This window comes from Tiliqua scincoides, chromosome 2 (genome assembly GCF_035046505.1).
Source record: "Tiliqua scincoides isolate rTilSci1 chromosome 2, rTilSci1.hap2, whole genome shotgun sequence".
Classification (NCBI taxonomy): Eukaryota; Metazoa; Chordata; class Lepidosauria; order Squamata; family Scincidae; genus Tiliqua; species Tiliqua scincoides.
The window spans coordinates 169,371,781-169,396,886 of NC_089822.1; the positions used below are offsets into that span (position 1 = coordinate 169,371,781).

At 43.3% G+C, this 25,106-nt stretch overlaps 1 protein-coding gene across 2 annotated transcripts; it reads right to left on the reverse strand.

The window, feature by feature from the left end:
• Positions 1 to 4,194: 4,194 nt before the first annotated feature.
• Positions 4,195 to 25,091, reverse strand: SLU7 (SLU7 homolog, splicing factor). Of its 2 annotated transcripts, none has more exons than XM_066614009.1 (17): positions 25,007 to 25,091; positions 23,821 to 23,941; positions 23,400 to 23,574; positions 21,998 to 22,151; positions 21,597 to 21,677; positions 19,545 to 19,709; positions 17,085 to 17,153; positions 15,837 to 15,884; positions 15,409 to 15,540; positions 14,206 to 14,303; positions 10,380 to 10,447; positions 8,954 to 9,093; positions 7,370 to 7,531; positions 7,137 to 7,241; positions 6,951 to 7,025; positions 6,270 to 6,383; positions 4,195 to 4,523 (listed from the first exon to the last, which is right to left on the reverse strand). In XM_066614009.1, exons 3-17 carry the CDS (start codon positions 23,561 to 23,563, stop codon positions 4,344 to 4,346), a joined length of 1,755 nt encoding a protein of 584 aa, XP_066470106.1. In that variant the 5' UTR covers positions 23,564 to 23,574; positions 23,821 to 23,941; positions 25,007 to 25,091; the 3' UTR covers positions 4,195 to 4,343. The 2 variants fall into 2 exon arrangements, with proteins under 2 accessions (XP_066470106.1, XP_066470107.1); XM_066614010.1 differs by having other exon boundaries at positions 23,821 to 23,881; positions 25,007 to 25,082.
• Between the last annotated feature and the right edge of the window lie 15 nt (positions 25,092 to 25,106).

Here is a 25,106-nt window from a genome sequence, read left to right on the forward strand (position 1 = left end):
CTCTTACGTTACTCATTTCTGCAGGCATCTGCACAACTATGAATGACTTTCTGAAACACTTTCTTAAGTGTTGCATGTGTCTTGATGAGTCTTAAACCAGAAAGTCTTAAGATGCAACCTTAATCAGATTCTCTGCTAGGTGTGGAATCTTGATTTTTGAAAAAAGTATAAAATTGCATAGGTTTGGTTTAATAACCTCTCTGCTTGATGTGTGCCTAGCTTCTTTGGAATTCATGTATCAATGCTGTTTTCTTTGCCTCATCACTCTCAGAAGAGTTACCTACTCATGCTTGGCTTTTCTGGATTATGTATAGTTTCTATATTTGGTCTTGCTCCTCCGTTGTGCTATTTTTAATTAATGCTTTTTATGTTTAATGATATTTTCAAATACACATTAGCCATCCTGAGGATTTTTTTTTTTTAAAGAATGTGGCTGGATACAAGTCTTCTAAAATGAATAGCTACACTAGTGAACTAAGCCCAATTTCAATGCAAGATTATGACACAGAACACAGCAAGGTTCTAGCTCAGGGGTGGGCAAACCCCATCCGTGGGCCATTTGCTGCCTTTGGGGTCCCTCAATCCATCCCACAGGGAGCCCCCAGTCTCCAAAGAGCCTCTGGCTGGTTGGAGACTGTTGGAACCTGCGCTGGCCTGCGACTGCTGGTCATGACTGCCAGACACAAGCTGGGAGCCAAGTTAGAGCAAGACCTCTTATAGTCTCCATGTGTTTTCTGCTTTTCTGTGGGCATTATTTCACCCCCCCCCCCACCATTGCCTCTGAACAACTTATGTCTCCATGTGTTTCTGGCTTGGTTTGTATGTTTTCACTGTGCAAGAGGTGTGTGGCAAACAGTTCATAGTTCTCATGTGTATTATAAATAAGCTCAGTAAAATTCATTCATTCATATAAATTCTGCTCTAATATCTTCATTTATGTAAATATAGTATTCAAATTTGAAATGTAAATTAATTTTTCTTCTCAGCACCTGACCCACCTTCAGAGAGATGTAGCCCTCCTGCCAAAATGTTTGCCCACCCCTGTTTTAGCTAGACTGGAACAAGCTTTTGAGCCCTCCCTTCTGGGCAAAAAGGTGAGTAGTGCATTGTACCTTAACCCATTTCTGCCTGACCCAGAGGTGTACACAGGTGGTTCCTGTTGCATATATGCAATGTTGGGCAGAAATAGCTTAAAAGGCTACCCGATATCTTTTGCCATGAGTTTTCACAGGAAGTACTCATGATTTGTGAAATGATTAGGAAAAGCAGACACATGTACATTGCTTTGGGATAATGCAAAAATCCCAGCCCAAAAGATGCCCTCATGCTAAAAAGCAATGCTATTTATACCATGCTTTATTTTTAATCTGAACATTCATTTTAGTATTAACATGCAGCAAGATTCTTTGGCAAGGGAGAAGTGCCAAAAGCACAATTTGGGACAATGGAATGTTCAAGTAAACCAGGGTTGGGAGAATCTTAGTGTTCTTGCTTTGCATCCAGACTGTCCCCCTCTTAGGCTGCTCATTTCTGAAGTCCTCCTCATAAATATGCATGACTTTCCTCCTTAGCATTGCATGCATCTTGATAGGAGCTTGTAGACTGTGGCATTGCTCCTTGGTGCATCTGTTTTCCTCTAGGGCTGATAAGGCAGGTGCTGACTACTGTACTGTTCACTGAATTCACTGTACTGTTCACTGAGAATGCATGCATATTGAATAGCTGCTTGCCTTTTCTCCAATTCCTGATATGACCCAACAAGGGCTTTTATTCCCCATTTCAAAAGGGCCATGATCCTGCCCTTCACTTACCCTTCCCCAATCCCCTTCACCCCAGAACCCATAAAGCCCATGTGCAACATAAACATTTGTTAGGTACTGAAATACTGTACATTCTGTCCTGTCCTTGTCTTTTGTGCCCTACAAAGCCTAGAGTTATTTGTGCAGCAGGCCCCAGGGAGAATATATTATAAACTATACTAGCAAAATAAAAGGGTAAGCTTAGCCTACATTTTGTTTTGTCAGGGAAGCCAAACATTTGGTTATTACGACCCACTAAAGTCAGACATGAAGCAGAGCTAACAGGAAGTTACAGAAACGGCAGCCAAGCTTATAAAAAGAACTTAGATCATGCAAGAAAGAGGCTAGAGCAAAAATAGAAGCATATTTTCTAGAGACTGCTAATTTTCTGTACAGGTTATACAGCACATGATGGGGAAAAGACTGCATTGTAACCTATGAAGACTGCATCAGGAAGATTAAATATAGGGATATGAACCTTTCACTGGCATAAAAAAAACACATTTACAGCATGATCCTACTTCTGTGCTGGGCTAGCCAACACCAGCACTGGATCTGAGCGCCTGGCAGAGGTATCACACTGACTAGCACAGGGACTGGGAGAGGGTTGCGGGAGGACATTTTGGAGGCAGAGAGGGGGAATTTCTGGGAAAAGCAGGGCAGAACAGGGGGCAGTCAGGCCCAGGAGGGGGTGGGATTGGAGGTGGCTTCTGTCCTGGGCCAGGTAGCCTTACAAAGGGGCACTTGGACATCACCAGCTATATAGCTGGCAGAGATCCTAGTAGCCCCATGGGGGTGGGCTGGGGTGTTACTCATGGTAAGGGGAAAATATGCCTTTACCCTGAGGAGACTTCCAGCCACCTCCTAATCTGCATTGGATACAATGCAGGCCATGCAACCTAGTTGCTCCAGGGGAGGGTTAAGATTAGAATGTTAAGTTTTTTTTTTTTTTTCTCTAAGCTTGTAATCATTGCATTGCACAAGCTTTGCTGGGGAACCCTGGACACTGTTCTTTTATTATACTGTACAAGTAATTTTTTATATCAGGAAACAGAATGATCACGAGAGAGTTTAACCTAAACACAGCATGAAGGGTATTTTTCATACCAGGCTATAATACTTGACTAAATGAACAAGAAACAAACTTGTTGATTTGTTTGGAGCATAATCAAGACCAGGAATTTGTCTCCCACTAAAGTTGTCGGAACACCAAGGCCAGGAAGATTACATGTAGGTGGTATGAATGGGTTTTTCTACTGATTTTCTACTGACCATTTTGAGCTTTGCTCAGAACTGTCACTGCAGTAGGCTTTTGTCTATGAAAGCTTGTACCACAAAACACCTGGAGTTATTAAAGGTGCAAAAGTGTCTTTAGCCTTGTTGCAATTTTGAGCCTGTCAAGAACAGATGGAATAGAAACTTAGTTTTAGAAAAATATTCTCAGGATTTTTTCATGCACACACTCTCAGGGACATGGCTGTCAACATGACATATACAATACAGAGTCCTGGCAGGCCTATTAAGCCCACTGAGAGAACAGGATGTTTTTCAAGAATGAAGACAGCAGCAGCTAGTGCTGTTATACCTGGGCCCCAGAAATCCTAGGAGAGGAAAATGAGTCAGAAGGTATCTGGTACAGCACTCACTGCTAGAATGGAGCTAACCCACAACTATATTAAAACAGTGTTCAGTAAAAACAGAGAAGACTTTGAGCACAATCCGGTTTGGCCCTCATTGTGTATACAGAGCTCTGCATGGGTGAGTAGGGAAGGAAGGGAAGACAAAAATAAATAGTTTAGGAAATGCCCCTTGCAAATACTGCTCAATGGGCAGGATTGAAACAGTGGGCAGGATTGGGACGGGATCATTGCCAATGTATTGCAAGATGTTTTGAGAGAGGATAAAATATGACAGAGTATACAGTTCTTAGGAGAACTCCCTGAACCACTCAAGATGTTTAGAATGTTGAATTCAATTCTGAAGGAGAAGCCATTAGTTCTCAAACTACAATTGTTTCTTAGCATTCCACGGATTTCAGAACACCAGAATTCTATAAAAAATTGCCAAGAACAACATTCCCCCATTCAAAAGCTTTAAAATATTTATGTTAATTAAAATCTAAACTTCATTATACAATTCTGCAATACTGAGTAGAAACTGCCATTCTCCTGCTGCCTTCTATGATGCATATTGTCAATTATTTTTTAACCTAACATTTTTTTTACATATGACAGCTGCCAGCTCTTTGAATGAGCTGTAAGTAGTGTCCTGCCCCCCCCCATTTATAATCTACTGTACTTGGCACCAGGATTTCCAGCATGGTGTGTAGCAGACCTAACTCAATCAATTAGCTGATAAAATATCAAAGTTCTTTACAAATGAAACACCCATGGTGCAAATTTTCTATTTGTACACTCTTTCTTCAAGCCAAGCATTGCCTTATATACATCGCAGTAGACTGGCAGAAGCTTGTTCAGCTGGTCACCAAGGATAAACACATCATCCAAATCCCATGGGCTTATTAGTTCTTTTTTTACAAAAATGTCATTGTCCTAGGAAAGAGGCCATAGGATCATCGGGTCTCTGGCGCTTCATTTGATAAGCCTCCATTTCCTCTTCTGTTGGCTCCCGGCTTTCGTACATGCTATTATATGGCCTCTTTCTCTCATCTAGTTGCATGATTTCTTTCACATGAAGGAGACGAGCTTCTTCTGCATTTAGTGCCTGAAGTAAAAATCACAAGCCATTAGAATGTTGTGTCAGAGCCCAGAAATACAACACCTGTTCACAGCAACCAGCTGTGAAAAGAACCAACAGAGAGCAAGGCTTACTGAAACAGAGGCAGGAAAGATGGAAAAGGGAAAGGAGGGGGGTTGTGATTAGCATTAGACATTTGAGTGGCTCTTTATGGGCTGGATTTGGCCCAAGAGAAGTCAATTGCTGGTCCACCAAACCAGTTATCCACTCACATATTCATTGAAAATAGAGACAAAATAAAATCCTTTGCTGTCTTGCCAACCTCATGAAGTTAATGAGTATGGGAGAGTTTCTCCAACTTTTGAGAGACATGTGCCTTTCCTAACTTATGCTATCTTTTTTTTTGGGGGGGGGGGCAAACCCAGCATCAATAATCTGTCTTGCAGCTGAACATGAAGATTCTGGTATGCACCAATGTGCATATAGCCTTACTGCATTTGAAAATTGCGTATTAAGGTAATAATCTCACACTAGCATTAGAAGAAGTATAAAGTAGGACAACTGGCACAGCACAGTGGTTCCAATCTCTGCTTTGCCAGAATTTAAATTCTTTAAAAAAGAATTTCATTTTTAAATAAAAATATTTGTATCCTGCCTGTCTTTCCACAGGAAAACCTAAGAAGATTTACAAAATAGAGACTAAAACAGCAATAAAATTTGACAAAAGGAAAAGTGTACAATGGCAGCATTATAAAAACAAATTCAAACGGAAAGCTATCCAAGAATCCCTACTACCATGACAATCCTCACCTCCCACCAAAACTTGAATGAAAGTGCCAGGTTTTAATTAGCTTCCTGGGAGGATTATAATGTAGGGGGCTAATAAAACCTCAATGAAGGATGCCTTCTATAGGGTTGATGCCACCACCAAAAAGGCCCAGGATGCCTGTAGTGCATCGGAATGTATGGGCTCCTAGAGTTGATGATCATAGGGTATTGGAAGGCACAAATAAGAGGAAATGGTCCTCTAGGTTTAGGGCTTTAAAGATCATAACCAACACCTTGAACTGTGCCCAAAAACAAACTGGCAATAATGCAATTCAGGAAAAAGTGGGTCAATGCAATCCACTGAGCAACTCCATTTAACAACCCAACTGTTGCATTTTGTACCGTATTCCAAACATTTTTATGGGAAGCCACATGTGGAGCATTACAGTTGTCCAACCAGGAGATGTTGATCACCTTTGATCTCCATGTATCCAGTCTAACCAGGGTGGGAAATGGTCAACCACCAATCACAAGAGGTTGGTTACACAGGTACTAGTATCCTGTCCATGTTCTCAGGCTGAACAAGTTGGAATACTTTTGAAACTCTTCGGCCAGTGAGTTTAATTTAATTCACAGGACTGCTGACCATGAAAAAGAGGGCGGAACACTATTTATGCAGCCAATATCCTTAAAGGAAAGATGGGATAAAAATGTAAATAACCACCCAACCAGATGCTCCCTTAAAGTCGTATACTGGGAAACATACAGACACAGTAATAGCTGTTTCTGAATTCCCTCTTTGTCAAAGCCTGTTGGCAGTAAAGGTGCATCCACACCCATATATCCAGCATGGATCCATCAGTGTTCACTGCTGGAAGAATGTTCTATATACACCTTGGATTCCTGTCTTCCTGGAACTGCATGTCCTCCCTCCAGGTGGCCCACACACTCCATGCTGGTAGTTTGAGTCAAATGCAGTTGGGAAATGAGTTGTTTCAAACATACCTTTTTAAGCTTTTCTTGTTTCTTTCTATCTTCTCCTTCACTATCAGAACTTGCACTCTTCTTATGCTTCTTCTTTTTCTTTTTCTTCTCCTCTTTCTGTTTTTCTTGGTGCATCTACAGACAGTGCAAAAGAGCAAGAGTTTAAAATGGATACTGTAGAGGAAGATGTGCACCAACTCACAGGATCCTTGCATGCATGGGAGCTGTAATGATCACATGCGGTCTCCACATGCCCAAGGATGTCCTCATTTGCTGCTACAGTTGATCCATTTTCCACACACGTCTCCATCACATGCAGCTACCCACAGCATTGGATAGCACAGGGAGCTCGCTCAAAGCTTCAAGAGTGCATTGGACTTTCTGCGGAAACTGGTTTCTGGACCATGATCTCAAAAAGGAAATGCAATGGTGAAGCATTATGAAGAAGGCATATAATGTGTTATGAAACTAGTGCAATTTGCATTTATACACATCGTCTTGTAGCTACTACTTAGGATTTAAGAGTACTGAAAACACGTGAATACTGAGAAATGAAATGTTACAAACATCTATTAAATATCTGAACATTTAAAAAGCCATTTTTAAAAAAGCCATACTGTACACGATCACTGTCACCGCCTCCTCGTGATGCAGAACAGACGCTTTGGAAAAGGAAAGCAGACAAGAGGGAAGGCAGCTTACCTCCATGAGCGTTTTGGGTTTGGTCATATGCTCCTCTTCATCCAGTTCTCCACTGGGCAGTTCTTCATCAGCAATCTGCATATGGAAGGAACAGGAAAGAATCAAGAGGAGACACCAGAATTAGCCTAGTTTAAAAAGTGTACAGTAGCAGTTTATATTTCTAATAGAAGACAAGCAAATTCTTACAGCAATTTCTTTGCCAGCTTCACCAGTGCAATATGAATACTTGACAAATGAATGGCAGCATTTATATCCCCATTTGCCTTCTTTCCAATAGGAACCCCAAATACACTGCAGAGAAAAAAAAGAGGGAGAAAGAAAAGAGTTACCACAAAGCTTGGGGTGATAAGTTGGATAATTTTATACACCCTGTTCAAGAGCTTTGGTTTTGACTCAGGGTTCTTGGTTCAGATACATACTGTGTGATTGTTGATCGTAACGTCTTCCTCATATTTAGAGCGAGCAACAGCCTTTTCTTGGCCTTTAATAACTGTTCCATGCCTAGAATATTCCACGTAATCTTCTGTCTGAGCAAGTAGTAACTCAGCTGGTGGGGCATCCAGATGTTCTTGTCCGCCATACTACAGAACATTCCAAAAAGCATTAGAAAAGGATTATATTTATATTAATCATATAAGAATTCCTCTTCATGCTCTGCAGGAAACAGCTCAGAGTCATGTTTATGGTCAACTTAGAGCCCATCCTGGGCTCGGTGTGCTGGCTCACTGTTGGCATGCACAGTCGCAAATGTGCCTTACGGCCGTGCCTACCACCAGCGAGCGCTGGCAACCAACCGGCCGAGCAGCGGAGAGGTAAGCGGGGCCGTGGGGGGAGAAGGTGATCCAGGGAAGGGGGAGGTGAGCAGAGGGCGGGGAGGAGGCATGTCGGGAAAGCAGGAGGCAGGGAGAGGGTGGGTGAGGGACAAACCAGATCCAAAGCCTCCGTGTTGGGCTCACCACACAGAGGCACTTGATTCACTGCTGACTTTTTTGTTGGCGGTGAATTGAGTAGCCCCATTGCAGAGCTACTCTGTTTACCCAGGAGAAGGGGACAAAAGTCCTCATCACCCAAGGTGCCGCCGACAGCTGCCTTGGGCGCGCAGGATGCGGTAGCAGCCATTTTCGGCACCACCACAGCCATGCGCCCCGGGCAGCTCAGGATTAGGCTGCCTGTGCCCCTTTTTAGAGATCATACATGTGCTTTATAGAAGTGAAGAATGCTTCGAAGAGCAACAACTGAATTCTCAAGTCGTAAATAGCAGAAATACAGCAAAATTAAACTGTACACTACTGAATCCACTTTCAAAATCAGACTGGTCAATGTAAGTACTTCTTCCTCTACTGGGCAAGGAATTATTTCACAATTATTTCACTTAAAACATATAGTTGGGCCTTTTTATCTGTGGATTCGAGACCTGCAGATTTGACTATCCATGGGTCTGGAACCTGCGGGGTTGGCCCAAGCTGGACCTTCCAGAGGCGACCACAGCTCAGAAGGGTGTGCACACAGCCTCCATGGGCCTCAGAAGGCCTTATAAAGAACTAAAAAGTCACGTCCTGTTCCCCCCCAACGCAGAAGTGACCTTCTAAGGCCTGTGGAGACCACATGGGATTTCCACGCACCTCAGAACACCCATTGGAGATGACTGTAGCACAGCTCCAGTCACCTCTGGAGAGTTAAAGGTGCTGTGACCTGTGGATTTGATTATCTGTGGGTTTCTGTATCTGCAGGGTTCAGGGGCAGAACTCCCCTGAATGCAGAGGCACCACTGTATATTTTAATGAATTTTTTAAAGCTTATAACCATCTGAATGATGCTCGCTCCTCTGTCAGGTATGTCGATTTAGACAAGCACTAGAGTAGATAGTATCCAGTTCCCTTTCAAACTGCCAGTTTAATGAATTTTACTTTTCAATGAAATTTGTGGTATTGCATATAAACATTTCTTCTCTGATTTAAAAAAAAATCTACAATGGAGTTTGTAAAAATTGAGCAGGTACTTACCTTCTCCAGGATGCCCTCCTTCTGTTGTTCCTTAAAGTCTTCTTTTTTTACTTTGAAGGATTTATACAAAAGTTCAAGCTTTGTAGGGTCTGCCTGAAGGTGAACTTCAGAGCCTTTTTCATAGGCCTCCCAAGCAAATACTTCAGGAATGAAAAAAAGGTTTCAATATAGTGATTATTCTTATAAAAATAAATGTCAACGATTAGTCTACTTTTTCCAAGAGAAGATCATCACTGCAATGAGGAGCCGGTTTTTACTTTCTGCACACCATTTGCTCTTCTCCAACACTACCACCAATGCTCTCCAGCTTTGTAGAACTAGTTCTGGAGACAACTACCACTGGTCCCCCCAGGCTTGGCTTCAAAAAGCTAGCTCAGAGACAGCCACTGCTGCTTCCCCTATGCCCAAGCTGGGCACCTCAAGCAGAGTTTTTGGCGAAGGACTCATATAAGGGCAGAGAGTTAGCCTTACAGCATACATATTATTCAAGATAAAGTCCTCCCTATGAGCCTTTAAAATTTGGAGGGATGGTCTCCCTTTCAATCTAAGGATCATGGGGGAAAGAAAAGAATGAACTCTGAGACCAAGTGTCCTCAGAGCTTCCCTCTTAGCCTCAGTTGATATACCAAGCACGGTCCCCTTTGTGTGGGAGACAGCCCAGAGTGGGCAACGATGTCATACATCACTGAGCGTCCAGAGATGGTGTTGTGACACAGTTGCAATAACACACAGAAAGAGAAGGTGTCAGTGGGAATACAGGCATCAAGCTAAAAGGAAAGTTTGTTTTCCTTCAGACCCACTCCTGCCTCAACCACTGGAGAGGTCACAACTGCTCTCTGCTGCAGTTCTTTTGGTTGCATGAGGGCACCACAGATTTATAATTCCCGACCCCTAGCAGCTGGGGGGAGGGAAGAAAGGGTGTGTGGAGGATTCTCTTAGAAATAAATGATTTTGGATCTTGTATATTCCATCCTCCAGCAGGGACCCACTCTTGCCATCTCCTCCCCTGCCATTTGGACACCCAGCCTGCCAACATGCACCATACCATTTAATAGTATTTAGGATCTTTTTAATGATTTTGATCTGCTGGCTCTAATGCTTTTTATCTTTATGGTTTTATTATTGTTGATTTGGGGTTGTTCATACTTTATTTTTTGTAAGCTACCTTGATAGCACTCATACTGAAAAGTGGGGTAAAAATACTATAAATGTAAGATGAAATCTCTCTGCAATAATAAACTGGGTATAATTTTTAAAAAATAACCAAATTTACAGTGTTATGCATGTTTACTCAGAAATGCCACTGTTCAATGGAATTTATTCCCAAGCATGCATAACATTGCATCATTAATGTAAAGTGTGTTTTGTTAAGAATGAGTGGGTGGTACATTAGATAAAACATCAGGCTGACAGATTTAGTACTTACACTGAGTTTGCGCCATTGATATGGTATCACCAGTGTAACGAACAAAGTTGTCCCCCGCATAACTGACCCTGTTAAAAACAATAAGTTACACTTGAACTTGTAAGTAACCATGCTGCAGCAACACCTATGTGAAGAAAGTTTAAGGCTGGTTTCCTTAATGTAAAACATTACAGTAAACTCTCTCCTGTTTGTAAATGACTCAGGACCCAATCCTATCCAATTTTCCAGGGCCGGTGCAGTGGTGCCAATTGGGTGTGTGCTACATCCTTTGGTGGGATGGCAGTCACTGAGGCCTCCTCAAGGTATGGGAACATTTGTTCCCTTACCTCAGGGCTGCATTGCAGCTACACTGGTGCTGGAAAGTTGGATAGGATTGGTCCCACAGTCATCACTGATTCCCACGATGAATTTTGACTAAGAAAGATGCCCATATATTCAAATTACTTGTTTTAAAAAGCAAGACACGTGATCCACAGACCTGTACAATGCAGTACTGTTTTTAATGTGTAACAACTACTTAGACAATATGTTTGAAGAGACAAGTTTGACTTCCATTATCTGTCTTCATAATTTAACACAGGAAGCAACCTTCAAAAGAATGCCATAAATGAGAAAGAAATGTCCTGCCTTCGTCTGACAATACAGCTGTCTTCCACAAACTGCCTAAACAACACACAGGAGAGATTTATGCATTTCACTGTTGTTCTTTCAGAGCTTGCAGGGTATGGACACATCTAAACCTTTCTAGTACATAAAGGTACATAATCTCTACTTTGCTAGATAGAATCCAGCAAAGTAGAGATTGAAGGTGGGTCCGACTCCACCGTAGAATCTCTGTGGGTTAAATTACCAGGCTTGTGCAGCGATGTAATACTGGGGGCGTGCTATCGTCCTCCAGACCAGAAATCTGATGGGGACCTTGAAATGAGGAAACAGATCAGGGAGGTGACAAGGAAGGACAGGGTTGTAATCATGGGGGACTTCAATTATCCTCATATTGACTGGGTCAATTTGTGTTCTGGTCACGATAAGGAAACCGGATTTCTTGACGTGCTGAATGACTGTGGCTTAGATCAGCTAGTCACGGAGCCCACCAGAGGACAGGTGACTCTGGATTTAATTTTGTGCGGTACGCAGGACCTGGTTAGAGATGTAAACGTTACTGAGCCATTGGGGAACAGTGATCATGCTGCGATCCGTTTTGACGTGCACGCTGGGGGAAGAATACCAGGCAAATCTCTAACAAAAACCCTTGACTTCCGACGGGCGGACTTCCCTCAAATGAGGAGGCTGGTTAGAAGGAGGTTGAAAGGGAGGGTAAAAAGAGTCCAGTCTCTCCAGAATGCATGGAGGCTGCTTAAAACAACAGTAATAGAGGCCCAGCAGAGGTGTATACCGCAAAGAAAGAAGGGTTCCACTAAATCCAGGAGAGTGCCCGCATGGCTAACCAGCCAAGTTAGAGAGGCTGTGAAGGGCAAGGAAGCTTCCTTCCGTAAATGGAAGTCTTGCCCTAATGAAGAGAATAAAAAGGAACATAAACTGTGGCAAAAGAAATGTAAGAAGGTGATAGGGGAGGCCAAGCGAGACTATGAGGAACGCATGGCCAGCAACATTAAGGGGAATAATAAAAGCTTCTTCAAATATGTTAGAAGCAGGAAACCTGCCAGAGAAGCGGTTGGCCCTCTGGATGGTGAGGGAGGGAAAGGGGAGATAAAAGGAGACTTAGAGATGGCAGAGAAATTAAATGAGTTCTTTGCATCTGTCTTCACGGCAGAAGACCTCGGGCAGATACCGCTACCCGAATGGCCCCTCCTGACCGAGGAGTTAAGTCAGATAGAGGTTAAAAGAGAAGATGTTTCAGACCTCATTGATAAATTAAAGATCAATAAGTCACCGGGCCCTGATGGCATACACCCAAGGGTTATTAAGGAATTGAAGAATGAAGTTGCAGAACTCTTGACTAAGGTATGCAACTTGTCCCTCAAAACGGCCACAGTGCCAGAAGATTGGAGGATAGCAAATGTCACGCCTATTTTTAAAAAGGGAAAGAGGGGGGACCCGGGAAACTATAGGCCGGTCAGCCTAACATCCATACCGGGTAAGATGGTGGAATGCCTCATCAAAGATAGGATCTCAAAACACATAGACGAACAGGCCTTGCTGAGGGAGAGTCAGCATGGCTTCTGTAAGGGTAAGTCTTGCCTCACAAACCTTATAGAATTCTTTGAAAAGGTCAACAGGCATGTGGATGCAGGAGAACCCGTGGACATTATATATCTGGACTTTCAGAAGGCGTTTGACACGGTCCCTCACCAAAGGCTACTGAAAAAACTCCACAGTCAGGGAATTAGAGGACAGGTCCTCTCCTGGATTGAGAACTGGTTGGAGGCCAGGAAGCAGAGAGTGGGTGTCAATGGGCAATTTTCACAATGGAGAGAGGTGAAAAGCGGTGTGCCCCAAGGATCTGTCCTGGGACCGGTGCTTTTCAACCTCTTCATAAATGACCTGGAGACAGGGTTGAGCAGTGAAGTGGCTAAGTTTGCAGACGACACCAAACTTTTCCGAGTGGTGAAGACCAGAAGTGATTGTGAGGAGCTCCAGAAGGATCTCTCCAGACTGGCAGAATGGGCAACAAAATGGCAGATGCGCTTCAATGTCAGTAAGTGTAAAGTCATGCACATTGGGGCAAAAAATCAAAACTTTAGATATAGGCTGATGGGTTCTGAGCTGTCTGTGACAGATCAGGAGAGAGATCTTGGGGTGGTGGTGGACAGGTCGATGAAAGTGTCGACCCAATGTGCGGTGGCAGTGAAGAAGGCCAATTCTATGCTTGGGATCATTAGGAAGGGTATTGAGAACAAAACGGTTAGTATTATAATGCCGTTGTACAAATCGATGGTAAGGCCACACCTGGAGTATTGTGTCCAGTTCTGGTCGCCGCATCTCAAAAAAGACATAGTGGAAATGGAAAAGGTGCAAAAGAGAGCGACTAAGATGATTACGGGGCTGGGGCACCTTCCTTATGAGGAAAGGCTACGGCGTTTGGGCCTCTTCAGCCTAGAAAAGAGACGCTTGAGGGGGGACATGATTGAGACATACAAAATTATGCAGGGGATGGACAGAGTGGATAGGGAGATGCTCTTTACACTCTCACATAATACCAGAACCAGGGGACATCCACTAAAATTGAGTGTTGGGCGGGTTAGGACAGACAAAAGAAAATATTTCTTTACTCAGCGCGTGGTCGGTCTGTGGAACTCCTTGCCACAGGATGTGGTGCTGGCGTCTAGCCTAGACGCCTTTAAAAGGGGATTGGACGAGTTTCTGGAGGAAAAATCCATTATGGGGTACAAGCCATGATGTGTATGCGCAACCTCCTGATTTTAGGAATGGGTTAAGTCAGAATGCCAGATGTAGGGGAGAGCACCAGGATGAGGTCTCTTGTTATCTGGTGTGCTCCCTGGGGCATTTGGTGGGCCACTGTGAGATACAGGAAGCTGGACTAGATGGGCCTATGGCCTGATCCAGTGGGGCTGTTCTTATGTTCTTATGTTCTTATAGGTACTGGAAGTACATAAAGGTACATACAGGAAGCTGGACTAGATGGGCCTATGGCCTGATCCAGTGGGGCTGTTCTTATGTAGGACTTTACAAAATAATTCCTCTGAAGAATTATTTTCCAACACAATGGTGTTGGGGGCCATATCAAATTAGTACTACTAAAATCAGTCCTGTCACAATTTCCACTATTAGATATTGATTCACAAATAATGTAGAAGACAATCAAGATAACATTTAAAATTATTGAAGCAAATTTCACACTTACTCATCCGGATTCTTTCCTGCATTGGCATATGGATTCTCTCTCATTGCTCTTGTTTTGGGATCATAGTAGGCAGAATTTGGGTCTAGATTCCGCAAGTACTAAAGAGACACAAGCATATTGAACTTGAAACTCCAGGGCAGCTAACAGAGCTAATGTAATCTGCTGATCAATCTTTGAAAAATGAAGTTATTCCCCAAACAAATCTCTTAAAGCAAGGATTCCTTAAGACATTGCCAAATTATCTTTCAGAAGACATCATTATGCTTCCCGCTGAGTAGAAATTTATCACTTTTCACTGAAGTTAACTCAGCCCACCCAAGTGGGGATACACTCTGCTACCCTGACATTCAGCCCGATGCCACCACTTCTCCCCATTCATATACTTTCTGAGGGATATGCCATGCTACAGAAAAGGCGGGTCATTCTGTTCTCTAACTTCCCGAAAAGAGACCACTGCTTAAATATAGCTGCAAACACAGATAGTTTTCGTAACCTAGAACATCCCCATACAAAAGTGGGACAGAAGTATAATGACGATGTGTGCAGCAGCATTATTTCTACTTCTCTGGAGATAACACCGCAAGTAATCAGCCACATGGCTAATAAACACATCAACTGAAATAATCACATTTTTTAAATGATCCAGCCATACACAAGGATGCAAATGTGTGCATTACTTTCTTTCACACAGAGAGAAAGCAAGTTGCCATTTCCACCCCTTTTAAAATCAAAATATTTTGAACTAAATACACTGCGTTCCTGAGATACAGATATATGGAATATAGACATCTGCATCAGTGCTTTCATGCAGGTGCAGCCTGTCCATTATTGCACTTGCACACAGGCATGACAGCACTGGGCTTGACCCAGAACTCGCTGTTTTGACCTTTGTACATTCCAACTTTCAGACACATCCCTGGAATGGAACCTATACATATACTTGGACTTAGTGTACCATAAAATCATTGATTTTCAACCATTTATAATGAATGTTTTCATTCAGTGAGTTGCACTTCACTAGCAGTTAAGGTCTGCAGCTACAATTCCATGCTTTAAGACTGGAAAACTGAGAGGGAAGCTTCATGGTTGCACACAATGTTCGAGTTTGGAATGAAACAAAGAAGAATGCTATGACCCTTTTTTAAGCCACTAGAAGAAGACAGAGAAGAGCAGCTAGACAATTATGAATGCAGATCTTCTTACTTTGGCAATATCCTCTCGAATACGTAGGTTTCGGACTGTAATGCGCCTTTTAGAATCAAAATTCTGCCCGGGCATATCAATGTCATCAGCATATTTGTCTTCATCTTCATCTTCACTGTTATGATCTCTTTCCTGAAAACACAATATGCTATATTAAAACACTATGAGGCAAAGAGGGCTAGCAGTAAGAAATACAGCGATACTGCAGTGGAAGATAAACTTATCTTCCACTGTCTGTGCTAGTCAAGCTACTGCTTGACAGCAGCTGAAAGGGCATCAGAATTTTTAAAAAAATGATGTTTGCGCAAAAGTGCCAATTTTTTATAATTTCTTAGAAAGCAAAAAATTGCTGGTACATCATCTATACTCTATAGACTGTATATACACTATATACTGTAATTTGCAAACATGTTCTGAAATCATCTTACTGTGTGTGAATTTGGTTCCTCTTCTCCCCACTGATGCCTTGGAGAGTTCTGCAACCAAAAAAATGTTCATCAGTGCGCTACATAGAACAACGGAGCAAAGCAGTGAAAATAATTAAAAAGTTGTTTGAAATCCAAGGAGCAGCTTATTCTGAGGAGGAGATAACAAGGTACTCTCTGGAAACCCGAACGTTAGCCATGGAAAACAATATGCTATTTGTTTGGAAGTTGTTTACAGGGTATGCCTATGCATGTCTACACAAAGAGGTAGGCTCCACTATGTCTGATGGTACTTACTGCCAAATAAATATGTATTACATTGGGGTCTTAATTTTGTAAGATATTTCAGGGGACTGCCTGCCACTTGCAGTTCTCAGGATCCCAGCCTAGATATTTGGAAATGTAACTGCTTGGCTGCATTCCATCTTACATGCCATTAATTAAAAGGCTGTTTAAAAGAAGCTAACACTGTGTGCTGTTTGGTAAAAACCTAATTTGAGAACTGCAGCTCCATTAAGTATTGACTAATCAGACTCATCACTTGAAACGTAAAGTGAAGGTTGTTCAAGTTGGTCTTTATCACACGCGCATGCGCACGCACACACACATTTTCTATCAATAAATAAACTGATAGCTCCCCACTTTCCTTGTAGTCATGAAGTAAAAATATCTGCATGGAGAAAGGATAATTTCTTGAAAATATTAATACTATAGAAGCAAATTAACTAGTTGCAATATTTGCAATTTTGTAAATGCAATTTCAGTTAGCATTTTGTATGGCTGTTTTGAATGGGTGTTTCTCTTGAGCATTATAATTTTTTTCCAATTTTTCATGCAGCATTATGGCCTAGCTATTCTATTTTGTATTGTTTTTAAATTTAAAAATAATTTTTAAAAGGATATTACTCTGGGACTCCTGTTGCAGAAGATAAACTTCAAGTAATAAAAACATTATCTCACCCTGAAATGGTTCTAGTCTCTCAATTCAGGGGAAGTTCCAGTATTATAGGCAGAGTTTATACTGCCATCTAGTGAAGAAACTTATAATTTTCAGCAAAATGGAAGCAACCTAACTGCTAAGTATTTCTATTGGTTATGTAACAGTGGAAGTTTTACCTTAAGATATATTTAAGCCTTGTCCAGTGCCTATTTGTACCATTAAACATCGCAAGGCAGATATGACAAATTATGTTAAGAGGGAAGCGCATACTATCTTTGGGATCAAGACATTTTTATTTTCAGTCTACTTACCACCTGCTCTGTCAGTTTTCCAGAAGCCAACTCTTCCTGCAGTTTCTGTGCTTTCAGTGTGCGTTTAGCCTAAATGTTAAAGGAATGCAGGGTTATAACTCACATTGTACTAGAGGTCTTCATAATAATTTCATTATGGAAGCATTTGACTGGTTTTTTAGTGCAGTGCATTAAATTTAACACGACCAAGGGCCCAATCCCATCCAATTTTCCAGTGCTGGTGCTGCTGTGCCAATGGGGTATGCACTGCTTCCTGTGTTGGGCGTGCAGTCACAGAGGCCTCCTCAAGGTATGGGAACATTTGTTTCCTTACCTTGGGGCTGCATTATGGCTGCACCAGTGCTATAAAGTTGGATAGGATTGGGTCCTAAATCTAGAATTAATCAGCCATTAGCAAACAGAATACTTGGTTTGGTAATTACTTGTCTCCACTGGTCACCCAGCCCACAGGACATCCTTCATTAGACTTTATTTTACTCTTCCTCTTTGACTTTACTAACACATAATACTTCTCAATCTCAGCTGCTTAATACACTATAGCAATTGGAACACTGACAAAGATAGATGACCATCAGAAGTGTGAATTACCCAAGCAATCTGTGTCTCTTTCCGTATCCAAGTGTGTGTATGCATGGGGGGGGGAGTTACTGTTACAAACCTTTGTTGCCTGAATATAATTAGGGACAAAGGCCAGAAATAAGCATAATGCTAGTTAAGCTGTTTCATTTGCAAATGGAAACAAGCCTCAGGAATGCATGTTCCTTTTCACCATTAGCCATGATTTATGTTGTGTGGACATCATGGTTAACATTAATAAATTATCTCAAAAACATGGCAATCCATTGTTTCAAATTACAGTTTCAAGGAAACCATGGTTAGCACTCACCTTAGCGTACAATGCTAAACAATTACTGGTGACAGTCTACAATTTCACCTGCCACAACAAGTGTTCTATGTCCCTCTGCCAAGTCCAACAAGCCCCCATCTTTCCTCCAAACTTGGAGCTCAGGGAGGAGCACCCACTTGCTTAACCACAAGTGAGAAGACTAGACTCCAGATTCCCTGCCATGTAAGTAGCTTAGGCTACAGAACTGTCTAGTTAGAACTGATATCAGGTTTGGGGTTTTTTGCTTCTAGCCCCTTGCAACCTTCCCTGGTTCCATTGTCTTGACATTAATAGCTATTGCATCTTTTTAGCGAAAACTTATGTTTCCTAGTCAAGTTTAGGTTTTTTCCATAAGCCTGCTCCCCCTTCTTTCTCTATTTTGTATAATCCCTTCTGTTTAAACTTTTAATAAATTTGTTCTATTTAGACCCTTTGTCTGCATGGTCCATGTTCATGAGTAATTTAGTGAACTGTCATATGTCTTCACCCCGCAGACACAGCTGTAGGATTGATTTTTAATAAAAACCCTGGAGTGTCAGTGTTCTCATGGGGGAAAAAACTTGGATCTCTCCCTGACAACCCTCCTCTACCTGTTCTCTGTAGCCTGGAATTGTGGAAGTTGATACAATCTACCAAGGTTTTCCCCCATTCAGCTGCTGGTTCAGTAAAGGGAAAGTGGGAAGCAGGAAGGGGTGTGTACATGCTATCCACTTGCCGCTACTCTCGTGCATCAGCCTGTCTTCTCCTGGGGGTCCCCTTCCCTGACAGTTACCATGACTAGTCAAAATTTGTGGAGTTCTAGTTCTAACAAGTAGGGAAATAGGGAAATCACTTTACAGCCAGCATTACACTGCATTGGGCCAAGTAAAAATCAAGAACCATATAACGCAGTGGTTCTCAAACTTAGGGACAGTTTTACTCTCAGAGTAAGTCTTTGTGGGGGAGGGGATACACAGGATCGCGTCACTAATTACTGTGAAAGGGGGCTATTTTTACTTACTTGAGGACTGCTGGCAGCTGCAGGAGTTGTGCAGTGCCCCAAGCAGCCCTCCACAGAGCTCCCCGATGCTTAGAACGCTGAGGTAGAATGTTGAGAAAAACTGGTCGCCAAGCAGCCAGGAAGTGTGTAGCGACCGGTTTTTCTCAACATTCTACATCAACATTCTAAGCATTGGGGAGCCCTGTGGAGGGCTGCTCAGGGCTCCCTGCAACTCTTGCAGCTGCCAGCAGGCCTCTGTAAGTAAAAATAGCCCCCTTTCACACCCGTTATTGACGCAATCCTGGGGATTGCACTGCTCCCCCCCCTTCCCCTGCCCCTTAAAAGGACAATGGAAGCATTACATATGCTAGTGGGTTGTGACCCACCAGTTTGAGAACCACTGACATAACCCATTACTTTCCAACATACTAAAATGTAAAATTAATTAAAACCTGAAAGATTTCTACAGCTGTTTAATACACAATTTAACCCAATTCTAAATACAAAAATAATTTAATTTTGCACTATTATGTGCTACAGCTCCCCAAAGTTTGTAATAGTACTGCTAAGAGGAAAAAAAACACCTGCTACTTACTAAATCAACTTTGGCGTATTCTTCTACAATCTTCATGTGCTCTTCTGGATTGTAGCCATTCCAACGGTCTCTTTTGCCATCATAGTCAAACTTTAGCTGAGGTTGCACATGCTCATCTGCTGCAATGTTAGTTCCTGTGAATTTTGCTCCAACTTTTCTAGGTCTCTGCAAGAAAGGAAACACAAGCTCTCAATCATTCTGACCTATTAGTCACAGATCACTTTCTTCTTCATGTTTCATAGTAGACTGTGATGAAATCGTACATACTATGGACAATCACACAATAAGTTACTTTTCTGATTTTGTCTCTCTTACCTACTCTGTTTTTTCTGTGCCAGCTCTAAGGCCGACCTGTGGAGAGGAAAGCAGGGTGGAGGAGAGGCAGGGAGGAGGCTTTCTCGAAAGGGGGCAGGCGAGTAGAGAGCGGGCGGAGTAAAGGAGCTCCAGGGAGGCGGGGAGAGGGCAGGGGGAGGCATGTCAGGGGGGAAGGAGCAATGCTCCACCAGATCCTGAGCCTCCATGTCAGGCTCCATCCTGACACGAAGGCTCTTACCTCATTGCCGACCTTTAGGTCAGTGGTAAATCGAGTAGCCTCATTGTGGGACTACTCCCTTTACCCGAGGGAAGGAGACAAAAGTCCCCTTCTCCTGAGGTGCCGCCCACGGCTGACGTGGGTGTACAAGATGCGGCGGCAGCCATTTTCGGTGCCGCTGTAGCCACGAGCCATGGGAGCTCAGGATTGGGCTCTCTTTCATTCATCCCGTATTGACTTGGGAAGGAAGCAACAATCACACTGTAAAGATAGCATTCCCCACAATCATGGGGTTTTCCTAGAGCAAAGGCTACTATAGGAGCACAAAGACTGCTACCACTGAGACCACACAGAGAACCAATTCTCCCCAGCATTGGGCCATTCTCTAGGAACCTATTTCAGTCATCATGCAACAAAATAACTAGTCGTACTAGCTTTACATGAATTCAAAGCCCTCCTGAACAGTACACATGCTCTGTTACCTCCACTTCATAAGACTGCAATTAGGCACCTCCTTGTATGCGGCAGCAGCCACAAACACAGCCCCTCCAAAGACCAGTGCAAAATGAGACACTCCAATGAAAAATGCTTTTTGTTCTTAGCATGGAAAACATTAAGTCAGAATTCTAAGCAAAAGACCATTTTTCTGTTGTACCTCCACATACACTTTCCTAGATAAATACAGGCTTCCCCCACGTCTGCAAGGGTTCTGTTCCAGAAACTGTGGGTGCAGGGAACCCTCTATAAATAGCGTCCCCCTGCATGCCCATCACAGTACCTTTGTTTTTCTGCAGTGGTGCTTGCAGCGTTTCTTACTTAACTGAAGAATCAAACTAGCAGGCAGCCAGCCTGCACACAGCAAAGAGAAGACTAACTGAATGTTAACAGGAAGCAGAACAGTCCCTGCTTCCGTTAACATTCAGTTAGTCTCCCTCTAGTGTGCAGGCGAGTTGCCTGAATGTTGGGTTCTTCAGTTAAGCAAGTATGTTAAGAATCCAGAAAAATGACTATACCAAAAAGGGAAACATCTGGATACTGAAAGGTTCTGTATACAAATAGAGCAATATTGTAAAGACCTTTATGGGGACTAGGATAGCTTGCTTATGCAAACCATATGTAAACTGCATTGAGTAATATTCAATGATGAGAAATATGGTAAATAAATAAATAAATAAAGCAAGCATGCAACAGGATCGACATCAATGACTTTACTAGAGAGTTGGAGCTCATCTGAGCACACTGATGATACTGTAATTGTTCAAAGTATTAAAAGGAAACATGTTATTGTCATCAAAAAAGGGGGGCTTGGTATGGTTCAAGGTCCTTTTTCTAAAGTCCATCCAATTTCAGTTCTATGCATGGTAGATCTCTCTTTTGATTAAACTACAGTATATCAATCTATCAGAATATATAGGACTAGCCACATCACACCATTTCCTTTGAAAAACTGCATTTCCTACCATGTTTTCAAGATCCATAGCTAATTCTGCCAAATCCAATTCAGACAGACTAATGCTTACCTCTAAACAATCTTTCTTCTTGTGTGTCAATGCACCACAGTTCTCACAGGCTCCTTTGCGGAATTTAGTTGCAAAAGCATTCTAAATAGAAAAATGAATAATAGGTATCAATGACACACCTACATCTCCCTTACAGCAATCAGATCTGCTCTGAACCCACAAAAAACAGGTGCACAATACTTTTTCAATTATTCTCAAGTGCAAATTGCATGAAATTTTATTCTTTGCTTCAAATGTAATCCCCACCTTCCCACATATGCCTTCAGTTAAGAAAACAAATGAACCAATTATCAAATCTAGTCTTTTGAATGCCAATAATAATTTAAAAAGCACAGTAAACTTCTTGGAATGTTCATACTGTAAGGTGCCACAATCCTTAACTTTTACACATGATTACCTACCTCTTTGACTCCTCGCTTGTACCAATCCCCTAGTGGTGTAAATTCTTCTTGCTTTTCTGGCTGGGGTCTCTGATGCTTTAGTGTTGGCCTTTTGGAAGGATCTATATACCATGGCACTGAGGAAATGTACTGAGGAATATGAGGGTTGATGTCTCTGTGATAAATGGAAAAGACTGCTTAAAATTTGCTATTTCTGAAGTGGGGGAAGAATGCTAGGGGTGCCCACTCTTTGAACAAGCACTGAATAAAAGGTATAGTAACATAGCACAACGCTGCGCGTTATTATTCAGAAGTAGATCCCACTGACTTACAGCCCAATCCTGAGCTGCCTGGGGTGCCCAGGCTTGGCGGCACCAAGAAGGGCTGCCACCGGATCCTGCGCCTCCTGGGCTACCATGGGAGGCACCTTGGGAGAAGGGGATTTTCATCCACTTCTCCCAGGTAAGGTAAGTAGCCCCGCAATGGGGCTACTCACTTTACTGCAAAGGCACTTGTATAGGACACGGAGCCCTACACGAGCACCTTGGATCCTGCAGAGCAGAGCTCCGCAGACCTGCCTCCCTCCCTACATCAGGCACACCTCCAGCCAGCCCTCTGGCATACCTCCCCCCTCCCTGGAATGCCTCCTCCCCGCCCCTGCCCCCACCTACTGTGCCGCGGCTCGGCGGTCCAGGAGACTGCCGAGCCGTGGAAGCTGGGCGACCACCCCGCGCTAGCCCAGCACCGGCCGGCGCTAGGTTAGCATGGGCGGGAGCCTGGCGGTGAAACTCGCAAATGTGCCTTAAGGCACGTTTGCGACAGTGCCCGGCTGCATGAAGTCGTGCTGCTGAGCACAGGATTGGGCTCTTAAATGGTACTTATTCTCTAATAAGTGTGTGTAATATTGTAACAATACAGGAAAACAATTTCTTCTCCACATACAACTAACTAGCTGATAAGTGACAAAGGCTGAAACCCTACTGATTGTTTCTAGAGTTCAACTGGACTTGCTTTGTACAGTTCTTGCTTCCAAGCAAGCATGCATAGGAATTACATGCAATTTACTGTTCAAAACAGTGACAGATAGAACAGAGAACAACAGATTCTCTAATGAAGAGTTTTAACACTTTCATCAAGCACACATCAAATTTCCATACTTTAGGGCCTTTCCCTAAGCCAGAAAGCTAGAAATGGACTGCAAACACTGAAGATAAGGATAAATCATACAAGTTAGTTCATTTTTTTAGTCTAGCAACATCAAACAGGGATATAACTTACTCCTTCCAATACAGCTTCTTCTCTCCCAAAACATCCAGTCCTGAAAGCTTACCTGCAAGTGTTTACCAAGAATAGGAGCTGCTAGTTTTGAAACAAGTGATGAAATGTGGCAAGATTCTATTGACACATTACACACAAGACTTACTTTCCCTCTTCATCCACTTCAGCAGGCGCATTGCCCAGTTTCCTCTGTTCTTCTAATTCCTTCTTTTTCCTCCAGTCCTCTCTTGTCATCTTTTTAGGCTCTTCTAAGCCACTTGACCCTCCAGGAGGGTTTGAAGCTATTGTTTCCATGCTTCCAGATTCCATTGTCCCTTTTCCTGCGGACACACACAGATTGACATGACAACCATTCTATTAAACCAGAATACTTCTTTTGAATAATGATCTCCAAACTACAATGAGTTAACAGCATTGAGTATTTTCACCTATTATCTCCCCAATTTTGTATGAATAACCAACCTCTCAATTAGAACAAATATGTTCTTTTGTTACAATGGGTTAAGAAACATCAAAATCATGCTTTATGGGAAGGGCCCAAAGCCAATGGTAGAAAACAAACTTACTATACAGAAAGCTTCAGAATCAGTCACTGTTATCTCCAGTTAGGACTCCAGGGCAGCAAGGCTGGGAAAGAATGCAGAGAAGACTTGTCTGTCAAAAGTTCTGTGCATGCTGGTCACTGTGCTGCATTAAAAAAAAAAATACATTCAAAGCACACCTGTTCCCCTTCATAACCATCACCTGATCATGTTTACACCCCTCTCATGTTACACTAAGGCCACATTTCTATACACACTAACAGAGGAATAAGTCCCACTGAACTCAACAGGATTGCATAGGATTGCATATAGCACAACTAAGGTAACTAGGGCAAAGGGGACACTCCAGGCAGAACTCCTTACAGCATGGGTGTCAAAGTCATTTCATACAGCAAGCTATAGGGCATTCATAATGCTTGCTGAGGGCTGAAAGTGCAGTGGGGGTGTGGCCGCACCAGGTGATGTGCATGGGGGGAACCACCAGTGGCCAAAATGTTCAAGATCTTGGTATTTTTGAGTAACACCACCACGTTGCATATTGTTCTCTGCCTCCTTTTGTGCAGAATACAACAAAACAAACAATGTGGCATGTCTCCACTCTATCAAAAGGTACAGCCCAAAAGCCAGTGGGGCCAGGGTGATGGTGCATCACCATGCCCAGTGCCCTGCCCGCTGTAGGGGAAGAGATCCATCACAGGGGCAACACACTGGCCTCCCACAGCAGGCCACCAAACCCTCCACTGCAACAGCAGGAAGTGATGTCATTAAGTAGGTCATGAACAGAGAGTTGCAGGTGACAGAGAAGACGTCACACAAATCTGGGCCACTTTTTCAGGACACAGGAGAGCCCCGCATCAGGCAGCAGTGGCAGCTCAGCGGTGCTGGGAGAGCCTGAGGCCGCCTCAAGAGCTCCTGCGCTGGACTTCCCTGTCGGCCTTGCGGTGCTCCACGTGAGGCAGGAGCAGCACAGGCCTCGCTGACTCGGAAAGGAGAAGGTCCGAACCCCAAAGGCCAGGAGGGAAAGCCAGGATCGGAGGCCCTCCCAGGAGACCCCAGGAAGGCAGCGAGGCTCAAAGCGAGCCGGGAACAAGCAGCAGTGGGGCTTCCTCCCAGGCAAGTGCGCACAGGACTGACCCCCCCCCCGCGGCCCAGGGAAAGGCGAGAGGCGCGGCAGCTCCACGACTGAGCGCAGAAAAGCCCCAGAACTCACACAGGCGCCGACGCTCTCCGCGGGGCTTCTACGCCGCTAGTCCAGTGGGGCTCACCAGGCCGCTCTTCCGCTTCCCATCGTGCCCCGCGCGGCGCTCGTC

Coding starts and splice junctions, on each gene's coding strand:
- SLU7 (XM_066614009.1), bottom strand. CDS start 23,563: ATGGAATCTGGAAGCATGGAAACAATAGCTTCAAACCCTCCTGGAGGG. Junction 14,304..15,408: donor TTCGAGAGGATATTGCCAAA/GTAAGAAGATCT, acceptor GTGTCTCTTTAG/TACTTGCGGAATCTAGACCC. Junction 10,448..14,205: donor GCAGGAAAGAATCCGGATGA/GTAAGTGTGAAA, acceptor TGTTTTTAACAG/GGTCAGTTATGCGGGGGACA.